At 32.1% G+C, this 20,879-nt stretch overlaps 5 protein-coding genes and 1 long non-coding RNA gene across 12 annotated transcripts; 2 read left to right on the top strand and 4 right to left on the bottom strand.

Moving 5' to 3' along the window:
- Positions 1-91: 91 nt before the first annotated feature.
- On the bottom strand, positions 92-4,740 carry LOC128883967 (uncharacterized). 2 transcript variants are annotated; one of them, XR_008459181.1, is made up of 19 exons: positions 4,602-4,740; positions 4,024-4,549; positions 3,573-3,963; positions 3,356-3,450; positions 3,232-3,306; positions 2,825-3,176; positions 2,608-2,774; positions 2,414-2,554; positions 2,154-2,342; positions 1,982-2,095; positions 1,682-1,921; positions 1,486-1,595; positions 1,297-1,423; positions 1,161-1,235; positions 966-1,073; positions 547-906; positions 399-499; positions 272-337; positions 92-212 (listed from the first exon to the last, which is right to left on the bottom strand). XR_008459181.1 is itself a non-coding variant. In XM_054136878.1 (18 exons), the coding sequence occupies exons 1-18, from the start codon at positions 4,667-4,669 to the stop codon at positions 325-327; spliced, it is 3,252 nt and encodes a 1,083-aa protein (XP_053992853.1). In that variant the 5' UTR covers positions 4,670-4,740; the 3' UTR covers positions 92-324. The 2 variants fall into 2 exon arrangements, 1 of the variants encoding a protein (XP_053992853.1); XM_054136878.1 differs by having other exon boundaries at positions 92-337.
- On the top strand, positions 2,791-3,787 carry LOC128883973 (uncharacterized). Its single transcript, XR_008459185.1, has 3 exons — positions 2,791-2,932; positions 3,003-3,595; positions 3,662-3,787. It is a non-coding gene; the product is annotated as an uncharacterized LOC128883973 (long non-coding RNA).
- A 1,130-nt stretch (positions 4,741-5,870) lies between the features above and the next one.
- LOC128883969 (serine/threonine-protein phosphatase PP2A 65 kDa regulatory subunit-like) lies at positions 5,871-9,012 on the bottom strand. Of its 5 annotated transcripts, none has more exons than XM_054136883.1 (16): positions 8,588-9,012; positions 8,436-8,544; positions 8,293-8,383; positions 8,163-8,229; positions 7,854-8,093; positions 7,696-7,801; positions 7,528-7,626; positions 7,457-7,474; positions 7,332-7,356; positions 7,117-7,270; positions 6,959-7,057; positions 6,710-6,907; positions 6,579-6,647; positions 6,445-6,533; positions 6,314-6,398; positions 5,871-6,240 (listed from the first exon to the last, which is right to left on the bottom strand). In XM_054136883.1, the coding sequence occupies exons 1-16, from the start codon at positions 8,972-8,974 to the stop codon at positions 6,226-6,228; spliced, it is 1,851 nt and encodes a 616-aa protein (XP_053992858.1). In that variant the 5' UTR covers positions 8,975-9,012; the 3' UTR covers positions 5,871-6,225. The 5 variants fall into 5 exon arrangements, 4 of the variants coding, with proteins under 4 accessions (XP_053992858.1, XP_053992857.1, XP_053992856.1 ...); XM_054136882.1 differs by lacking the exon at positions 7,457-7,474 and having other exon boundaries at positions 7,332-7,452; positions 8,588-8,748; positions 8,818-9,012; XR_008459182.1 differs by lacking the exon at positions 7,457-7,474 and having other exon boundaries at positions 6,314-6,393; positions 7,332-7,452.
- An 83-nt stretch (positions 9,013-9,095) lies between these two features.
- Positions 9,096-12,270, bottom strand: LOC128883968 (uncharacterized). The gene is made up of 15 exons (XM_054136880.1): positions 12,054-12,270; positions 11,885-11,995; positions 11,620-11,834; positions 11,420-11,554; positions 11,262-11,370; positions 11,116-11,192; positions 10,990-11,066; positions 10,570-10,942; positions 10,312-10,501; positions 10,096-10,264; positions 9,863-10,044; positions 9,549-9,810; positions 9,395-9,498; positions 9,296-9,344; positions 9,096-9,237 (listed from the first exon to the last, which is right to left on the bottom strand). Exons 1-15 carry the CDS (start codon positions 12,136-12,138, stop codon positions 9,219-9,221), a joined length of 2,157 nt encoding a protein of 718 aa, XP_053992855.1. The 5' UTR covers positions 12,139-12,270; the 3' UTR covers positions 9,096-9,218.
- Positions 12,271-12,437: 167 nt separating this feature from the next.
- LOC128884345 (diacylglycerol O-acyltransferase 2-like) lies at positions 12,438-14,947 on the top strand. The gene is made up of 7 exons (XM_054137671.1): positions 12,438-13,187; positions 13,278-13,350; positions 13,423-13,543; positions 13,604-13,745; positions 13,808-14,044; positions 14,096-14,146; positions 14,211-14,947. Exons 1-7 carry the CDS (start codon positions 12,741-12,743, stop codon positions 14,271-14,273), a joined length of 1,134 nt encoding a protein of 377 aa, XP_053993646.1. The 5' UTR covers positions 12,438-12,740; the 3' UTR covers positions 14,274-14,947.
- Positions 14,948-15,092: 145 nt separating this feature from the next.
- On the bottom strand, positions 15,093-20,505 carry LOC128884344 (uncharacterized). Of its 2 annotated transcripts, XM_054137670.1 has the most exons (11): positions 20,192-20,505; positions 18,088-20,034; positions 17,673-17,858; positions 17,300-17,615; positions 16,932-17,239; positions 16,746-16,862; positions 16,589-16,681; positions 16,315-16,452; positions 16,039-16,265; positions 15,638-15,755; positions 15,093-15,370 (listed from the first exon to the last, which is right to left on the bottom strand). In XM_054137670.1, exons 1-11 carry the CDS (start codon positions 20,279-20,281, stop codon positions 15,263-15,265), a joined length of 3,648 nt encoding a protein of 1,215 aa, XP_053993645.1. In that variant the 5' UTR covers positions 20,282-20,505; the 3' UTR covers positions 15,093-15,262. The 2 variants fall into 2 exon arrangements, with proteins under 2 accessions (XP_053993645.1, XP_053993644.1); XM_054137669.1 differs by having other exon boundaries at positions 15,093-15,755.
- Positions 20,506-20,879: the final 374 nt, after the last annotated feature.

Raw genomic sequence — 20,879 nt, 5'->3', positions numbered from 1 at the left:
GGCCCATGTTGCTTTAGAAAACAAAAGAGTGAATGGTTTATTTTTATGACTAGTTTATGACAGGTGCAATTTTTTTTATAAAATTATGTAAAAGACTTGCATTTTTTTTGTTTACACGCGTCTTGAAAACATTCAACTTGACAAAATGGATACGTTTATAAAAGAAAGACGTTGAAACAGAACCATTTTTTTTAACACTTTGAAAAATCAGTCTAAAAGAAATGAAATGTAAAGTTGGTTGCATTTGTTTTTTCAAGGAGACGTGACAGACTTGATACGCATGTCAAAAGAATGTTGGGATTTCCATGAAAAAGACTGATGCTTTTATATACCAATTCTAAAAAGTTTCAAACAAGAAAAAAGGTGAAATAGTATGAAGAACGTCAAGAGAAACTTACAATTTAGCACGTTTTTTTCCCTCTTTTAAAAGCGTTTGAACTTTTTTTTTTAAAGCTCCATGAAAATTTGAAGCATGAAGAGCCAATAATTGTTTGGCTTCCTGAAAACAGAACATTAAAAAAAACTATTTTTTTTTTTTTTTCATACAGCCGTATTTTTAATATAGTCGGAAAGCCAATGAAAGCAAAAATGAGGTGTAGGATACAAATGATCAGTCACTGGAATATTAGAATTGTTACTATCAATATGATTTAAAAAAATAGACCACTGAAGATTTGTTTTTAAATAATCCCCGTAACCAACAACCCATAAATTACAACGCGCTCGAGTCAAAGCAACGTTCATTCGACGCACGTCAGCAAGGAAACCAACGCGACCTTTGTGACCATTAGGATCTACAGTCACAGGTTGAGCTCGAACAGCAGAAAAAATAACGAAATCTTTTTCACGCCCTTGATATCCATCAATTGTTTGCACATCAATGTCGTTAATATTAAAATTCAATGACTAGACAAAATAACACTTTGAGACATTTTCTTGCACTTTTTTTTTTAACACCATTTTACCATGGATTTCTGTTGCAAAAGTGATTTAATCACTCGAACCTGTTCCGCGTATGGACTTAAAATAGCAAGTCTTTTCATCCATTTTTTGTCTTTGGAGATATGAAAAAACTAAAAAAAAAAATAAATAGGTGTGTGTGTGTGTGTGTGTGTGTGTGTGTGTTTATAGGCGCAGAGTAGTGGGAATTGAGTTTTTACCAACAAATCAAGCAACTCGATGAATTCAACGATAAATAACGCCTCCCTGAGATTAAACCAAGAAGATTCGTTACTCTACAAACATGCCATGATTTTGAAAAAGAAAAAAACAATTTTCACAAGAAAAAAATTGTACCAAGGATTCTTTCGATTTCAAGGAAAAAAACACAAAAGGAGAAAAAATAGGAATACTATACCAAGGAAAAGGAAGTTGAAATTTTTCCACGATTCCAGCAGCATCTTTTAATTGGTGATCGTAAAACCTTTTGAAAAAATAAATGTCAATGCATTGACACTATGACTTTTTTTAGTAACGTGCATTTACATTTTTGAGGGAAAAGCAGATATACATGGGTGCATTCGGTATTGAATTGATAACATATTGACTTTTTTCCCTGATCTTTCCAAACGTTGAAATAATGATCGATTATAATTCTTGAATAAATAGAAAGGAACACACAAAATGGATTCAAAAAGTCGTATCACTTTAAAGGAAAAGAAATCGTTTATTCAATCATTACATATTTAATAGCAATATTTGAAAAAACAGTAGCAGGAAGCTGTTTCGGATCACCAACAAGGATTAAACGCGTACAACCCATTTTCAAAGGAATAAGTGTGGACAATTCAATGCCTTGCGACGCCTCATCAACAATCACCGTATCGAATTCAACATTGCATTGTGTTAAGGAAGCCGCTCCCGACATGGATAATGTGGCACATACAATTTGTGTATTTTCAATGATTGTCGTTCGAAAAGTCTACAAAATAATATCCAAACAATTGTTATCACCAAACATTTTTTTTAGTTATTAAACTACTTTTCTTCCACATTTTCTTTTTCTACCCATTTGTGATCTGAACGCTTGTTCAACTAAAGCTTCAAAAGAATGATGAGTAAATTTTTCAGAGGCATGGGATCCAACCCGAAGAACCTAATAACAAATTTTTTCCTAACAATACGCTCATATCAAGCTTTACGATCCACTTTACCGTAGGGTTATACCGTTCTCCTTCATTATTAAAAATACCACCGCCTTCCGAAGATGGTGCAATTAACCGAGTCATTATTTCATCAAGAGCTGCATTGGACGGTGCGCAGACTAAAATCCTTTGTGGTCGCTTATCGTGAAGACTCGAAGTCCAATCCATCACAAAATCTGTCTCATGAGCATTTCGCTCCTTCCAAAATTAAAAAATCATACCAACAAAAAAATTATGTATTACAAAAATAGACTATCGCACACGAGCACCTTAAACAACTCTAGATCTTCAGAAGCAAACGTAGGAAGATCTGACCAACAAGTGAAATCTTCTTTATAAATCCAGGGTTGTAACCTTTTTATTTTGTTCATTTGTGTATCCGTTGTTTTCCTTCCAAAAAGACCACAAGTCTATCAGCAATCAATACGAACAAAATGATTCTCATTTTTTGTTTTTTTCTTACTTGGATATCAATTGAATCGTCGGAGCTTTCCCGCTCCGTTCCATATCTCTCCGGTGTATGCGCCTTGTTCGGTAATAACGATGGCGTCCTTGTACTATTGGTATTGTTAAAAAAGGCGCTTAAAAGTACACTGATAATTCCCATAATAGTTGTCGTTTTACCCGTTCCTAGCATCATTTTTTCATTAGAACAAAACAAGGTAACAAAAAACCATTACCAGGAGGCCCTTGAACGAGTGTAATGCCCGTTGTTTTTAAACAATCATAAATGGCTTGTAATTGCGATTCATTATAATGTTCTACTAATTTTGTTTTCAATGTTGAAGGTATATCAAACGTTTCACAAGATGTTTTGCCCTCCGTTTCCACTGTTGATTGACTTAAACATTTTCTTAGATTATTATCTTTGCTGGACAACAGATTGCGTAACGGTTGGGTCATAGGACTCTCAACTTCCGCACTCCCACTCTCTAAGCTACTCATACTTAATACCTTAACTTTTACTGTTTTTTTCTCATTGCAATTTAGCAAATGTTTTACCAATGGTGATTTATCCAAACTGCACAATGCCTGCAAGTGGAGAAAACGTTCATGATCTTCACTTTAACAGAAACCTGTATCGTACCTCACATTCGCGAATATGGGTCACTAAACTAATCAGAGGCGTTAAAACCCAATCCTGCTTTTTTTTTTCCATACTCTAAAATGAGTCTATTGTCACTTGAAATATTTTGTCATGATACCATTACTTTAATTAATAATTTAAAACGATTAAGTAAAATTGTATCATTTGGATCAATCGAAGGAACGTAAATTTTTAATACAATTGCATGATGACCAACATCTAGAACACACAAGTGTAGAAAGAGTGAATTTCATAAACCCAACACGGTGAAAAAAATAAAAATTGTCACCGTATCTTTTGATTGTGTATCAACTCATTTAAATAAATTTTAGAAAGCGTACCTTTAACAATTCCTAAAATATGAGTCGGTGGTTCTTGCGATATATCATACATTTTGTTTTCTATTACTTTTTTCTCTTCTGTTTTACAGATTCCTTTCATTAATTCTTCTACCTCTTCAAAAATATCTTTTTCCGTTTCTTTTCCCGTTTCTTTTCCCGTTTCTTTTCCCGTTTCTTTTCCCGTTTCTTTTTCCGTTTCTTTTCCCGTTTCTTTTTCCGTTTCTTCTTTCAATTCTTTTTCCGTTTCTTCTTTCAATTCTTCTTTCTCTTCTTGTACATTTTTTTCAAAAAGTGAAAGTAAACATAAATCATTGAAATGAATATCTTTGGTAATATTTTCGGGAATCGTCAGACTTAACAAAAAAAATGGCGGTTCCGTTTCTGTACTAAGCTAAGAAAATAAAGGCGAGTTGTTTAAAAACTTAACAAGAACGATCTAAAGACGTCTCACATGCTTACACATTCCTGATTCAAGAGTTGTCGATTGTTTGGCTACTTGAATAATTTGTTTCAACTCGAGTAAAAATAATGCATAAAATTTCACCCAATAAACCTTCAAAGATGAAAATTGTAACGGGAGAGAATTAATTTTTAAAATATAATTTTTTTTTTTCAAATCACTAGCGGCATTTTGGACATTTTCTTTGGGAAAAGAAGAAGAATTCTTTTCCATGGCGTTTTGGTCGAGTGGAAGAATATGATTTGTTGAATCTTCTTCACACGCTTCCCGATGATGACAATCTGGCGCGATATCATTTGCATGACTTTGAACTTTTTCGTCAATTATTTTTCGTAAGACCATATCGCTATCATCCTCAGATTGCTCAGACTTAGCCAAGTCCGTGTCAAATGAAGTCAATTGGATAGTGTTTACAGAATCCTTCGGATTAAAAGGTGGACTAAAAAAATCTGGAACATTTTTATTCACAAGATATTCTTCATAAGCAAGGGTTGTCTTCTTGTCACTTTTAATATCTCTAAAATGAATCAAGTACAAAAGAAACATTTTTCTATTTTCTAAAACCATACCTATAATAATCCCAAGGGGCAATGGACTCACATAAAATATCGACTATTGAACTGTTGTCTAATACCATAGCACTTTACACAGTTTCAGACTATTAAAAAAAACGTTAATAATATTAAAGTCTTTTTTCCAGGTTTCATGATCCAATATCAACAGTTTTTAGACTGCATTCAAATGGACCATTCCACACGTGCCTTGTTTTTTGGCAGTTCATTATGCCGTGAATACAATTTGGATCGCTTATACATTGTTTTTTACTAAAAAAAAATTACGTCATAGTTTTAAAAATTCACATTTTTTATTTTTCTTATTGAAAAAATAACATTCGAAACAATCCATATAAGTCACGACAAAAAATCAATGGTATAAGCGAAAAAAATTTTAAACGTCAAAAAGAGAATCAATAACCCTTTCAATATCCGACACACTATCAGGTTCTGCTTTGGGATCATCTAAAGGTAAATTTCTTTTAAATTTTGTAACATTCGAATCTGAAACCAATGTCGTTTCTTCATCTTCTTCTTCCTTTATCAATGTTTCAAAAGACAAAACATGTGGCAAAAGCTTTTTCTGTACCGACATGTCACTCGATTTGAAAAATGACTGAACCAACGAATACGGGTAACCTAAGCTAAAAGGACTCTTTGAATTTGAATTCCCAGCGTTAACAAGGGAACAATAACTAAGACCAGGTTCTTTTTGTTGTTTCTCGTCATCAGGCACACAAAGTCCCTTTCCACTATTTGGTGTAGTAAAGAAAGAAGTGAAAGGGCACCATGTACAATTTTCTATCGTCTTACAATCTTCTTCACCCCCTTTTCTGTCAAAACAACTAGCTGTTAGTGTTAAAGGATTTTGTTTATAATTTTCAGAAATTTTAGAAAAACTCTCTAATATCACTTTAGTTGTTTGTAAAACGATTGGAATCGTTAAAGATTTCACCGAACAAATACCACGTTCTTTGTTAAGAAAATATTCTGAATCTTCCAACCATTTACAATCCGATTCTGTACTCTCCCATAATTGACTTTGGGATGCCTCTGCTTCTTGTAAACATTTGTCTTTAGATAATTTATTGCACCTCGAACCAGTCTTATTCGTCACAAATCTGAGTGAAAGCTCAGCTACAACTTGTGCCTGAACAAGATTATGACATTCAGGATTGCAAAGCGTTTGTGCTTCATACAGTGGAAGTAAAGGATTTCCTTCTTCACATAGACTTTGACGAAAAAAACACGCATACAGTAAAAAAATCAATAGTAAATAATATGTCATCTTGTTGAGCTGTTTATTGAAAAAATCAATTAATTTTTATTTCCGTGTGGATTGGATTGATTTCCATACCATTATGTAATAACAAAAAAAAAAAAAACCCAGTCAACAATACAGATTGAGTCTCACATCAAAATATGTGTCTGTTTTGTTTCTGGTCCTAAATCTTTTTGTTTTAAAATGAAAATATCGTTTTTTAAATAACTCGCATTGTACACGCTTTCTTTTTTCTATGTCATACACTTTCCTGCTTCATATCATCCATTTATCAACGATACGAGACACAAATCCCACTGAACATTCTCATTAGCGTAACAATTTTATTACCCGTTCCACCAACAAACAAAAAAATGATTATTGAGTTTGATTCTTGTAAAGCGCGCACAAAAAAAAAATATGTTAAACTTTAAATAACAAAAAACACAAAAGATGTTGAACTTACTTGGAATGAAAAAGATTGAACGGCTTGTTGACTAAAATATCGGACATCCGTATCAGCATCACTAGTGCTTAACGTTTCCACTAACCTGACCAAAAGCCTTTTTTACTAACATTTCAAATCTTTCACATTACCTATAAAAGGACGCTGGTAGACTCAGACTGCATTTTCGGATCTGAGCTATCACATGAACAACAGTAATACGTACATTGATGATTGGATCCTAAAAAAACAATGATACACCTATTCATGGTAACCCTTGTTTTACTTGTAAAGCTTTTTTTAACATATCCATGACAATTTGCTTAGTTGTATTGTCTAAAAATGGGATAGTCCCCTGAACAAAAAAAAAGAAGAAGAAGAATACAAAAGGCTTTTATGCACAACTGGTAAAGGTACCGGAAAACATTGGAGCACAGTAACCCGAATATGATAAGAAGGTGGTGTCACATAACATGTTTCGTTAAAATCTATAGTTTCTGTGATCCGACCTGAAATCTGAGAGGTTTTATGATTCACTTCAGTAGAGTACAGCTTTAACAGCTGATGAACAAGCGAGGTTTTCACCCAATCAGCCCCCAACAATCTTCCAAATCCCTTTTTTTTTTTAAAATAAAAACATGCAGACAATCAATACAAAATGCTTACTTGAATTAAATGAGCAGCTGTTTCTCGTATAGTATAAGATGTATCCTCAAATGTCGGATAATATAAACGTTCGATATTTTTTTGAAATTCTTTGTTTTTCTATAATGTTAAAACCATATGCCATTTTAAATTACATGTATTTCATGATAATCTCTTACAAAAGCACTTGCGAGGTCTACCAATTGTTGTAACATTTTTAAACGAATGCAACGGTTCGAGTCGCAAAGAAGATTTGAAATACTTTTCCTAACGTTGCCTCCAATATTATTCATTCCAAAAAGTTCAAGTAAACGTTTACCATGTTGTAAAACACTATTGATACAAAAAGTGAGTGAACCATTTGAAAAAAAACTAGAAAACATTTTTACTCTACCTTAGTTTAACGTGAGCGTCGGTGTCTTGAAGAAGAACATTAACAATCGTCAAAAATTGATTTTTCACATGATGATTTTTTAAATGTTCATACAAAGGTATTACTATATTCGCCAATAAACCTACCATATACGTTTTTGTTTTCTTTTTAATTTCATGAAAACTTTATTGTTGTTTCATTAAAAAAAAAGACGTACTTTTGACCATTGCGTTGGAATGACGAGTCAAATTTTCCAATTCATTAATCACTGAAGTATCCAAGCAAGCGTTTAACGCTCCATTCTGAATGGCTCTATCTAAACATATATTAAAAACCAACCATCTTTTTAGTAAGGCAGATAATTTGTTGTCTCTTAAATTATTACCTAAAGATTCTAATGCTAAAATAACAATTTTAGGTTCTAAATCTTTTAATAAAGAGCACACACATTTTTCAAACGCTATGTTACAAGGATCTAAATATTTTAAAACCTAAATTCATAGCCAATTGTAGAGGTATTGTTTTTGAGAAAAGTTGACTAACGTTATCTAAATTTTCAGCAATAGCACGTCTTGTTTGCCATGTTCCCTCTTCCACTGCTTGTAACAATAAAGGATGACTAAACGATTTTTTTAAATCATTCGGTAAATGTTGTGTTAATGTTATACAACTATAAAGAGCTTTAACTCGAACGTCTTCACCCCATCCATGATTCCAAAAATGTAATATAGTAGGCATTATAAAAGAATCATATAATTTTGGATCAACATTTTTTGTAAATTCCTAACGTATTCAAAATATGCTTCTATAGCTTGCGCACTAAAAAATATAGAACAATGCAACAAATCTTACTAATAGACTAACTGATGCACTTTTTTGAATGAGAGGAACTTGTTCATAACATAATTTCTGAAAAAGTCTAAAAAAAGTTTTTTTTAAAATAAAACTTTTTAAATTCAATCAGAAAAAAAACTCAGTCTACTGAAGCATTTTTTTTTGTATATCACAAGTCCCTTTTTTATGTAAATGACAAGATAATAAACAAGCAGATGTACGAGAAACATCATTTGTTTCTAGAAAAAAAAAATTAAATTATATGTTTTTTTAAGACGCTTCTCTGCTCACCGTGTCCCAATGTTATCAACAGACTCGACATTTTTTCCAAAACATAACATTTGTCTTCTTCTTGTAATGATTCCACATCCAAAAGAATTCGGCAAAAACTTGTTTGTGCCTACAACAATCGTAAGTTTTTTTTAAACGAAAATTTCACTTACGGAATGACGAACAATAGAATCTTCGTGCGACAATAAACGATAGTAAAATGGTATAATAAAACAAAACCGTTCAAAAGTGTCTCCTAAATATTGACAAAGTTTCGGTAAGGTATCTGCAATACAACATAAGACCTCATCCGATTGATTGGGATCAATCATGTCTAAAAAAACCAGAAAGCAAAAACGTGTAAAATAACATTTGTATTCAATAACAACATTCAACTCTGTACCATTGATTAAAGGAAGTAATACATTTTTTACTGAAGCACAGCATAAAGAATCGGCAACATATTCACAATTGCGCACAGCAACAAGTCTTTGCGAGATATTTTTTGATTCGATTTCTTTTTTAAAAAAATCGATAATTTCATCTTCTACTACACTCATACTGCTTCACTATTCCTTACGATTGCAACACATTTGTTCTATAATTTGTTTTTTTATTTACAAATAACGCTTTTACTAGTCGGTAAATAATTGCTCATGTTTTCTTTGTTTTTTATTTACGTGTTACGACATTCTGTATTTTTTTTTATTCAATAAAACAGTTGTCACAGAAACGATTTTAAACTGTTAATAGAGTAAAAGATGTTTAGATTCTCAACCTCGTTTTTTTTTGTATTCGGTTATTTTATTTTCTATGACGACGACTTGAAAAAAGTATAAAAAAAAAAAATTAATTTTGTTAAAAAAAAAAAAACATCTTACTTTACACGTCGTTTTATATCAATTCTTGCTTCGACGTTGCACGTGGAAGCTAAAAAATGAGTGCGCATACTCAAAAGTTTTTTATTAATTTTACCCTACCTTTTTTTGTAGTTGTATCCACATTGTTTCCTGAAGAATGGACGCTGCCTTGACAAGAACGTGATATTTTTCCCGTCATTTTTTTTAATTTCTTATATGATTGTCTGAAAGCGGGAGACAAACATTGTCTCAAAGAAAACTTAAAGAAAAATACCTTTCCCGCAAGGGTAGCCATCGTTCCGGATCTGGCAACGTTGTAGACGTCACCGGATGCTTAAATTTTTTTCGTTGCCTTTTGCGTCTCTCCATTTGCAAACAATGCGAGTCTTGCTGTTCACTGCAATCTTTATAAATTGATTCCATTACCCAATTTAAAAATAAAGATTGATGAACAAATTTTGAATACATTATCGAAACAGGATTTTGAATCTTGAGATGATTTTTCTGTCGATATTTTTGCTCGACATCATCAGGATCTACAACGCTTCCATTCATACAAGCACTCTTAAATTCATTCTAAAAGCTTACCAATCTCGTTTAAACGCTCAGGTGAAAGAATGCATTCTTGTTGTATATGTTTTAATAAGTTTTGCGCTTGAAGAATATCGTAATGCGCTAAAGCGCCCATTTGGCCTGCCAGTGCTAAGCGTTTTTCTTTGTTTTCACCTAACGTAGCTGCAAATGCATACCATTGAACGGCTTGAGAAAGACTGGTAACACACACTAAATATAAGTCAAAGAAATAAAGAAAACTATTCTACTCTTTCGTTTCATAAAGAATTTTTCCTAAGGCAAACGCAGCTGAAAAGTTTAATAAAGGACCCTGTTTCGTATCCTTCATCACACTAGTAGCATCAATTAATAATTGATTAAAATATTTAGGAAAAGATTTATTAAAAAATCGAAGAAAATATAAAAATGATTCCAAACCTAAAAATCACTAATACAAGAAAACAAATTTTTTTTTTTATTTCTACCGTGAGATGGAATGGAGGTTAAAAATTTGGAAAAATTCAAGTTTTGTAAGAAGCCATTTATACATTTTTTTTCTTTATTTTGAATAAGTAGTGTTAAAGCAAAACAATTATACTCAAAATAGAAATTTTCATGCAAATTTGATACTTTATGAAGCCATTGAGCTGCTGCTTTATATTTTTCTTGTTTTATCTTAGCAAGAGTTTTATATATATAAAAAAAAACAAAAATCAATTTTTAAATTAACACCTTTATATTACCTGAACAAAAATAAGAAGAGTAGAAAGGATTAAAGAAAACGGTGCGAAGGGTAACAAAAATTGTTCCACTTGAGAAAAAGCATTGGAAGAGAGTAATTTGATACAGAAATTCCTCATTAAGAAAATTAATTGATGACTCGAAAGTTTGAAAAAGGAAGAAGATCGATAACCCGATTGTTTACATGAACGTAAAATCTTTTCATGTAGTTCTTCTTGAGATACTGTACTTTCAAAACCAACCAGCATTAACTTAACAAACCAAGGAGGACATGCTCGTAAAACTGGAATGTTTGATGGATTTTTTTCAATTACTGCTACATTATTTACAATACAAAAAATCACACTAGGATCAAGATCTCCATTTAATAAGACTCTACATTCGAAACAACAGTAATCACTAAAACAAAAAAAATGACTTACACTGAGTTTTTATATACGTCTCGATATGTTTGTAAAGCTTCTTCATGAAAATTTCGTACTTGATGTAAAAATGCTTTCTAAAAAAAACATTAATGCACGAAAAGGAAAAGAAAGAGAAACCATTACTTGTAATTGAATTAAAATTATATCATTTTGCAAATCGGGATTTATATTGTCTTCTAAATCTTTACTCTGAGAGAGTTCTAATGGCAAAAGAGACAGAAAAAGGAAAACCGTAAGTAAAGGTTGACTCATTTAGGTATCTAATTCACCTAACGCATAGTCCAACAGCTCTTCAGCTTCTAAATAATCTTGACAGTTTAATGCTGTACAAGCGCGATTATAATACAATTCATAACCCGTAAATGAAGATAATTCATTCTACAAAAAGATTTTTTTTTTAAAGAAAGAATTGATTTTTAAAAAATACCGGGCACTTTTGCTTGGACTGTGCCAAAAAAGAGCGGCATGCTTCTAAATTCACAGCAAAAACATATCCATCTTTTTGATTTACTAGTAAAGAATAAAGTTGAAAACTTTGATGATAAAGTCCTAAACGATATAACTAAAGAAAGGAAAAAACAAAATGTGATCTTCTTGCCTTTAATTAAAATCATTTAACATATTTACAAGTTGAGCTTCAAGTACTGCTAACCGTTCATCTTCCGATTCCCGATGTATATCAGAAAATGATAAAGGTAAATTCGTTGTTGGTGCAGGCAAACCACGCAATGCATAACGGCAACATTGAACAATATGTAAACTCTTCAAAAGCAAATTTAATTTATATAAAGCATAGGCGTAATAAAATAAGAAATCTTGACCTAGTGACTTTCGCGTCTCCTCTTAAAGAAAAAAAAGAAATTTAGTAAAATAATAAGAAACTTTTGGTTACCTTTTTTAGTGTCAAAAAGTTGACATATTTCCTCAAATTTTTCTAACTGATATAACGAGTAAAAACGATATTTCCGTAATTTTTCTTCGGAATAAATGTGTTTTTCTTCTACTAAACGTATGTGTAAACTATTTTTTTTTTGATCTTTTAAAAAAAATAAAACACTTACATTGCTTAAGAAAACCTAAACAGGACGCATAATCCTTGGTACAAAAAGAGTTTTTAAATTGTTGTTCAATTGTTTCACACGCCATAATTTGTCGCTTTATTTTAATGAAAAGAATAAAACAATGTAAAAACTTTTCATACTGAAACAACAGACTTCTTTTTTTCGTTTTAAAGCAAAACAAAACTGTTCTTTAACAAAAAGTAAAAAGAAACCTAGTTTCAAATTTCTATAACCAAAAAATTATTACACTTTTTCAATTACTCATACCATAAAAAAATAAATTATTTTGTTTTATATTGGATTTTAGTAATTTACACATCTTCTGTTTAATTGCAACAATACAATGTCGCGATTCAACTGTCAAAACAGTGCGACAGGGTTAGCAACGGTTAGTGTTTTGGACTTATTTCGCTTAATTCAAATGTTATTTCTTTCTTAATGAAATACTTGTCACGCAATCCTTGTGAAGAAATAAATATTACCATTCATTTTTTTTTAAATATTCTTGTTTGAATTAAAAAAAAAAATGTTGTAATCGCATCTTTGTATAGGGTTTGTTTCATGTCTGTATTTTAACTAACTTTTAAAATATTTCTTTTTAACCCTCATCCATTTTTCTCATCTATCAGCCCTAAACAAAATATTTTTCTTCTTCACTTTATGTTTGTGTTTTTTTAAAAAGCATTCATGTTTCAAGTGTGGTGGGATCTCTTTTTGTTTTTTAAAACTATCGTTTACCTTTATATTATACTTGTATGGGGTTGTGATATTCTTTTTGTTATTTTGTACTGTTTTGGAATTAATCGGTCAAAAGCTGTTAACTTTTCCAAGAACTCTATAACAACAAGTTTAAAAGAAACAAGTGGCATTACCATCACATCGTTACCTCCCGTTTTTTTTTTCTTATTAAATGCATATTGTGTTGTAACGATTAATAAAACATGGTGGTGGTACCTACCTTATACTCTTTATGCCTTTCTTGATACATCTTATTTTTACGGTGGAAGAAGATCTCACTCGTTTCGACAACTAGCTATATGGAAATCGTCTGCTGAGTACTTTCCTACAAAACTATACATGTTCAAATCCTCTAATGTTTTGAACGACAAACCTTTTATATTTTGTTACCATCCGGTAGGTGTATGACTCTATAAAACAATTGCTCATTGACTGTGTGTGGTGTGTGTGTGTGTGTATCGTTCATATTTTCCATTAAAAAAAAAGCACGGAATTTTCAGTGCTGGAGCGATTTTAACATTCGCTAGTGAAGCTTTACAAATTTCTACTCTTTTTCCAGGTAGAGCAGAGATGGCCATGTCTGTTGTTTACGACTTTTACCTACATGTTTTGCGAAACTGTATTTTTTTAGGGCTTCAAATATACCCTTGTACGTTAACAACACTATTTCGGGTACCTTTTTTTCGTGACTGGCTTTTGCTTCAAGGATTTATAAGTGTTTCTGTACAATCCATTCAATATGTTTTAAACAAGTAAAACCTTTTTTTTTTAACAATAATTTTTTACGCAGCAAGGAAATTATGTACTTTTAGAGGAGCAGGGCACGGGATTATGGTGGTCGTTGGAGGCGCGAGTGAAGCACAATACACCCGTTGTAATACCTATGATTTAATTTTATTAAAAAGAAAAGGCATATTCAAGCAAGCATTATTGTATGGATGTAATGTTGTTCCTGTAAGTTTTCTTGGTTTATTTGCATCCTTTTTCTTTATTTTTTTTCAAATTCGCTTATGTAGGTTTTTTGCTTTGGTGAAAACAATATTTATAAAATTTATTCTTCGAGCTGGTTTTTACATTTGATTTCAACTGTTTGTAAACGATTTTTAGGATTTTGTATTCCTCCCTTTTTCGGACGAGGAGTGTTACAAGATAGTTTTGGTTGCCTACCCATACGCCATCCTCTTCATGTTGTCTTCGGTGAACCACTTTTAGTGCCGAGAAATCCTTGTCCTACGCAGAAAGACATTAATCAAGTACACTAAGTCTCTTGTGTTATTTTTCAAAATTCTTCTTATTTTCTCTAGTTACAAAAAAAATACTGTGATAATCTAATCAAGCTTTTTGAATCCCGAAAAGTAAGCTTGTATGCATAAAAAAAATCTTTATTATTCAATTATGTTGTATGGATATTAAAAATAGAAATCATTTTGTAGTTCTAATCGATCTCAACAACGACAGCAGAGACTGCGGTTTGTATCCTAACATTGCTTTTAAAACGTTTTCACAGAACCGTAAAAGAGGGTCACCCTTTTTTCTTACAACGATTCGTGTATATCTTCCAACTATGTTTTACCATTGATGTTTTGAAAACCGCTCAAATGGTGAAGAAAAGGCACTTTTAAAATCAGTTCATATAGAAACAAAAAATATTGCAATTCATTGGCTGTTTTCTTGAAACATCCTAATAATGTACAACTAGAAGACAAGAACATCATAAATTACCGTTCCAGCATAACTAAAGAATTCCTTCAACCGTGTATATGTTTCTTAGTACATGTTAACCGATTGATATCTTCCAGCCTAGAGTACACAAAAGAGTTCAAGAAAAAAAATCATTGATTGTTATACGGCAGTAAACTAAAAGAAGCAATCCTTTTCCGATTTAGTTGATTTCAGAAAAGTTTCACGTATAAGAAATTTCATTCTTCAATCAGGGTTACATGAATTTTTCCCCAGATCGTTTTTTCACAAAGGATCCAGCAGCTGTTGTTGAGTTAAACATGTGTCTTACGGAATCACTAGTATTAGCGTTGTCTTTTTTTCTATTTGTATAATGCTATTCAGTTTCAACGTGTTTTTTATACAGACTTGTTGTATTGTTTTAAAGAGACTCCACGTAGACCTTTGTGTATTTTTAAAGGTTTTTACTTTACTACAGATTTGTACCTTATGGTTAGAATTCAATGGAATAGCGTTAAAGGTAACCTACTCTAGGACAGAAATACAAAAAGGTGCGCTGCGTGAAACGTCATTATAACTTTCAAATAACCCGTAAAACGACTCTGTTGTAATATGTAATCACTATAAAAAAAATAAATTGATTTTACACGGATAGGCAAAAGTAAAACGACACTTTCGAAGCTTAAAATGACAAAAAAAGACGATTTTCTTTTAACGCCATGTATTGAGCGTGTGCAGGTTGTTTATACAATATCATTCTTTAATACACGTTCCGGTGGAAGAAGATAACCTTATAAACGACGCCGTGACAAACGCCACGCGTTTGGCTCTTCGTAACGATTAAATAGTGGGTCTATACGTTCTCTTTGTTTTCGCTTAGACAATTTGGTTTCATCCGCCTAGAAACAATTCGTGTAACAAATTAGAAATGGTTTTCTATAATATCAATTCAAAATCAGATGAGTAAAAAATAAGCGTAAAATAAATATTCTCTTTACGGGTTAGGTCATTTCAACAGGATGTACGTTAAATTTTTCCAGAAAACACATTGGTACAACAAGAGAGCAAAAGATGAAAAAAAGTAGAGAGTTGTATGGCGTTAAACCAGGTTTCTTTGAAAGCTTTATAGTACAATTTTTGTGGAATGCATCAATTGTTTTACGTACATATTTGAAAAGATGAGGAGCAACGCGAACTAGCCATTGAGGTTCCACAGTGCAACAATCCCGTAAATATTCCTTCGTTGTTAGGACTAATTCATGATAAACAATCCAATCGGGATTACTACAAAACAGGCATGAATAAGGTGAATCACACAAAACCAATGTCGATCAAATTATCAAAAACAAGGTTAATATGGTTTCTTTGTAAAGCTTTCTCTAGTGGTTGTAAAGCACATTCACAATCTCATAAATGGCAAGACACAATCAAAATCAAAAGTCAAACAGCGAAATAAAAACATTTTTTTTAAAGGCAAAGTTGTAGTATATTCGAATCAAAAGTAGCAAAGGAAAAGAGTATACATTAAGATAAAGAAAAAAAAAATCAGTGTGCATGGTCTGTTTACCGTGTGTATAACGAACTGGAAGGATGGAGATACACTTGTTGATTATCTAATAAAGTTCGGTATCCCTCTTGAGCGTCACGCTTACATACATGCCTTATAAATCCCGCACAAATAGCTTGGCGTAATCGATCATATTTCATTCCACAGGAAATAATTAAAAAATTATACCGGTCCATAATAGAAATTAATTGTTTTCGTACATCTTGAACTCGACGTAATGCTCGAGCCTAAAAAGAGTGATACTATTATTGTGATTTATAAGTTATCATTTTTTACTTGAATAAAATTTTCATAACACCAAGCATTAGAAAAATGATTTTTTTTCCATTGTTTATAAACTTCCAAATACGTTAAATGATCACCTTCCGCTTGATGAAATTTCGCTTTCTTTTGATCAGCTAAAGCTTGTTTATCCTATCAACGAAAAAATTTTTTTTTTTTTTTTTCTTATTGCAAGGTCGTCTTGTTTGGTATTCATTATATAGAAAATAAATATCTAGTTATTCTTGATCACTAATTTTTTCATTTTATTAACGAAGAAAAAACGTACACATGGACGATAAAAAACATTTTGAACTTGTAACATTGCTGCAATTGTAATAGCTTCATCCGAGCATTCTAAATCGACCGAGGTTAAAAGCATCTATTAAAAAAAAATTGTTTGTTTTTTTTTTAAAAAAAAAAAAAGTATAGGTGACTCAATGTACCTTTGATAAACTAGGGTCCATAGGAAACTCAGCCATTTTTCGACCTAAACGTGTCATTAACCCTTCATCATCTAACGCTCCTAAATGGAACAAATGCTCCATTGCATTAATTAATGTCTAGAAAGAAAAATCAATTATGAATGAAAAATAGCGGTAGCATTAGTAAAAACGGAAAAAAAATGTTACTTGAACAGGTGGAGCATCCATAAAATCAAAATGAAGCAAATCGTTGACTCCCATTGCTTTTAAAACAAGCACAGTATTTTCTAAATTTGTACGTTGTAATTCGGGTACTGCGGTTGGTAACATCTCATTTCGATAAGCTTCTTGTGTATACAACCGATAACATTTTCCGGGTCCCGTGCGCCCCGCTCGCCCCGCTCTTTGTCGGGCATTAGCTTGTGATATAGGAATGACGACTAATGAATCCATGCCGGTTTTCGGATTATACATTTTCACTTTCCCAAAACCAGGATCCACTACAAAATAAATACCTAGAAAAAAAATATAACAGATAATGAATTGACTGCAATAAATGTTATCAAAAATAGTACCATCAATGGTAAGAGAAGCTTCAGCAATATTAGTTGCAATAACACATTTACGACATCCTGGAGGTGGTGGATCGAAAATCATTGTCTGCATTTCCGACGGTAAAGCGGAGTAAACGGGTAAAATGATTAAAGGAGGAGGTTCCATACTTTCAAGTTTACGCATACGTTCATGAAGTGTTTGACATGCAGTATCAATTTCTTCTTGTCCAGTTAAAAATAACAATATATCCCCCGGAGGTTCACATAAATGAATTTGTAAAACTGTGATTAGTGATGCTTCAATATAATCTGTTTCCGGTTCTCGGCTATACAAAATCTTTAAAATAAAAATGTTTTATAAAATAACACCGATGACTATACTTATTGAACCTACTTCAACTGGAAACGTTCTTCCAGGAATCGTGAAAATTTTTGCATCAAAAAAGTAAGTAGAAAATTTTTCAGCATCTAACGTTGCTGATGTGACAATGAGTTTAAAATTAGAACGGCGACGGCACGTATCTTTTAGTAACCCAAAAAGAACATCTGTTGACACTGTTCTCTCATGAGCTTCATCTAACTAAACAAACAAACAAACAAATAGCGTTTTAACAAGATTTTAACAATACTCAAGTGTAAGAAAAATAATAAAAAGTAAAAGACAAAAAAAAACATATGGGTGCAATTCAAAATATGCATTAGTACTCAATATATTTATTGATAAACCAATCAACCTGTGGTTTTTAATGCATCTTTCAAATTGGGCAACTCTATGAATTTTGGGGCAATAAAGGGAAATTGCGTCATACCATAATAACAGAATACTCCGACAAGGTTATATCTATTAAAGATTCCCGAAGTAACATACCATCTGTCATGTACTTAATAACCGTATCGGGGGATGTACAATCTTCAAAACGTATGCTATACCCAACATCCTGACCTAAACGACAACCATATTCTTCTGCAACGCGTTTCGCAACACTCATAGCAGCAACTCGACGAGGTTGTGTACAACCAATTTTTCCCTTTTTTGTATAACCAGCTTCAACTAAATATTGTGTGATCTGAGTTGTTTTCCCGCTACCAGTTTCTCCTATAACTATAAGCACCTGATGATCACGAATAGCATTTAAAAGGTGTGAACGTAAAGTAAAAATAGGCAACGATTCACGTTGTTCTTTAATTGATTTTGTTGATTTTTGACCATAGGAAACAGACTTTCCTATATACTTAGATTTCCATTCAGGGACTTCATAAGCATTTCTTCCTATACCTCGTAAAGCTTGAGCAATGGTACGCTCACCTGGTTCAGGATTTGGATCTTCCCAAGGTCGATGCATATCTTTTGGTATCCAATCAAGTAATGTTTTTTCTTGTTGTTCACGAACTTCTCTTCTTTCCTTAGATAAAGCAGAGGCGGTCGCTGCTGCACGCGTTAAAGATCCATCAGGATTAGCAACAACACGAATTGGAGATAATAGAGCACCCGTTTTCGTTGTTTGCCCTTGTAAAAATGCTGGTTCTTTTTCGGAAAGTTCAATTTCAATATCTTTCTCTGTAGCATCGATTTCAGGTAACACTCCATACTCTTCATCCAAATCAGAATCTTCTTGGTACGTTATAACACCTGAGCTTCTCATTTGTTGAAGTTCCCATTTTTCTAAATCGGTTTTTTTTTTTTTTCTTCGCAAAGGTAAACATTCATTTTTCTTCGTTTCACACACATCTGAAAACGTTGACGCCATTCCTGTAATATTGGTTAAAGGTTTTGGTATTCCACTTGTATATTTTGCTTCATGAGTAGAAGATTCACATGAATCTTGAAAAAACGACTGACGTGCATCAACAGAACTGGATCCAAATGAAGAATCCTTAACATTTTCCTGAAAATCATTTTTTAGCTTTTTACAATCAGAACGAAGTCGTAAATCTTTTCCAGTAAGTTGATCTACTTCCCTCATACTTAGAGCTATCTTTTGTCCGGCTATCCCAATAACTTTCACAAACACTTTCTGATTTCTTTTAAGTAACTCATGTATTGCTCCAGCGCCACGACGAAAAGGTTGTTTTGATATATCTTGAATATGAACAAGACCTTCTTTACGACCACCTTTTTCTACATAGAAACTAATAAATGCTCCATAATCCAAAAGCCGTGATACTTCTCCTTTATAAACTTGGTATAATTTCAAATCACCATTACGGTATGTATAAAATGATTGGTCAGCATTTGAAGAATCATTTTGACTCGATGAACGTGAACGTGACTCACTACGGCCTGAAATATTATTTAAATCGACTGGTTCATTATTTTTTAAAATATTTGAACGTTTCTTTTGCCGAAGATCCTCAAGACGTTCACGGTCTGTTTTTTCTTCATCTAATAAATCTAATGCAGTTTTGGATAATTTTTTGACATCATGAGGAATGTTAATTTTTAACTCTTCACGATCAAATGTATTGGGAAGACATAAACCAGGAAAACGTAATGTTTTTTCCAACGTGTTATCATGAGCATTCGACAAATCAACATTTGGATCGGACTCATCACCTTTTTCAAAGCCCTCTATCTTCTCATTTTTCACCTTACATTCACTATCTGATGTATGGTTTTTATGAATTTTACGTGTAATGTTAAAAATTGCCCTTGTTAGCTGTGCAGGTGATTCTAATCCATCGTTTAACAATTTTTCCTTTAAAATGTCTTCGGTAGCCGAGAGTTCACCAAGGTGTGTAACATATTCTGCAAGATCCTAAACACACACATTTTTAAGTACTCATTCTTTTAAAACAACAAACACGTAGCGGTATATATATACAACGTTTTCATAATTTTCTCAAATACACTATTGTTATGGAATACTATCCATCATTTGTTTAGATCTTTTTTAAATCCTTTTTATACACTACCTTATCTTCGAGATTCAAATAATTGGATAGTTCTAGTAACACACGAGACACAACTTCGTAGTGTTCTAGCTTACGCAAAGTCTCCTTCATAAACTAAGATTTCATAAGAAAAGTTACAAAAACCATAGTTCGTAAAGTATCTCTAATTCAAACTTGATTTTAACAGCATTCCACTTGCTCATCAAAAAAAGACACTAGGCCAACATTAGTTTGACTAGTCCTTTTAAACTGTTGGGAAGTAAATGACTTAAAAAATCGGATGGGATTATTAAAATCTTTTAAAAAAATATTCTGTTTCAACTCAATACTCTACTTTGTTTAAATAAAAATACGTTCAAAGATTTCCTTTACATTTCAAAAAGAAAAACAGAACGTACTGCATAAACATTACTCTATAACAAGTGTTCGGTTTCATTATGACGTCAATAGCAATATGGCACCTTCTTACGCTTTTTTCAAAATTAAACAATGTTTTAATAAAAAGTATACTAAAAAATACTCACCTTGACAAAAAACATTTTCCTTTATATCAGCGTAAGTAGTTGACTTACACGTCAAATAATTTCAGGTAGCATTTTCCAAATAAATCTTTTTAATTTGAACTACTTGTCAAAAATACTATATAGCATAGTCATCATAAATTTTTAATCTACTTTCAAATAACCCAGTTTAAAAAAATTATGCAAAT

This window comes from Hylaeus volcanicus, unplaced genomic scaffold, assembly GCF_026283585.1.
Source record: "Hylaeus volcanicus isolate JK05 unplaced genomic scaffold, UHH_iyHylVolc1.0_haploid 12237, whole genome shotgun sequence".
Classification (NCBI taxonomy): Eukaryota; Metazoa; Arthropoda; class Insecta; order Hymenoptera; family Colletidae; genus Hylaeus; species Hylaeus volcanicus.
This window is presented reverse-complemented; position numbering and strand designations above follow the sequence as displayed.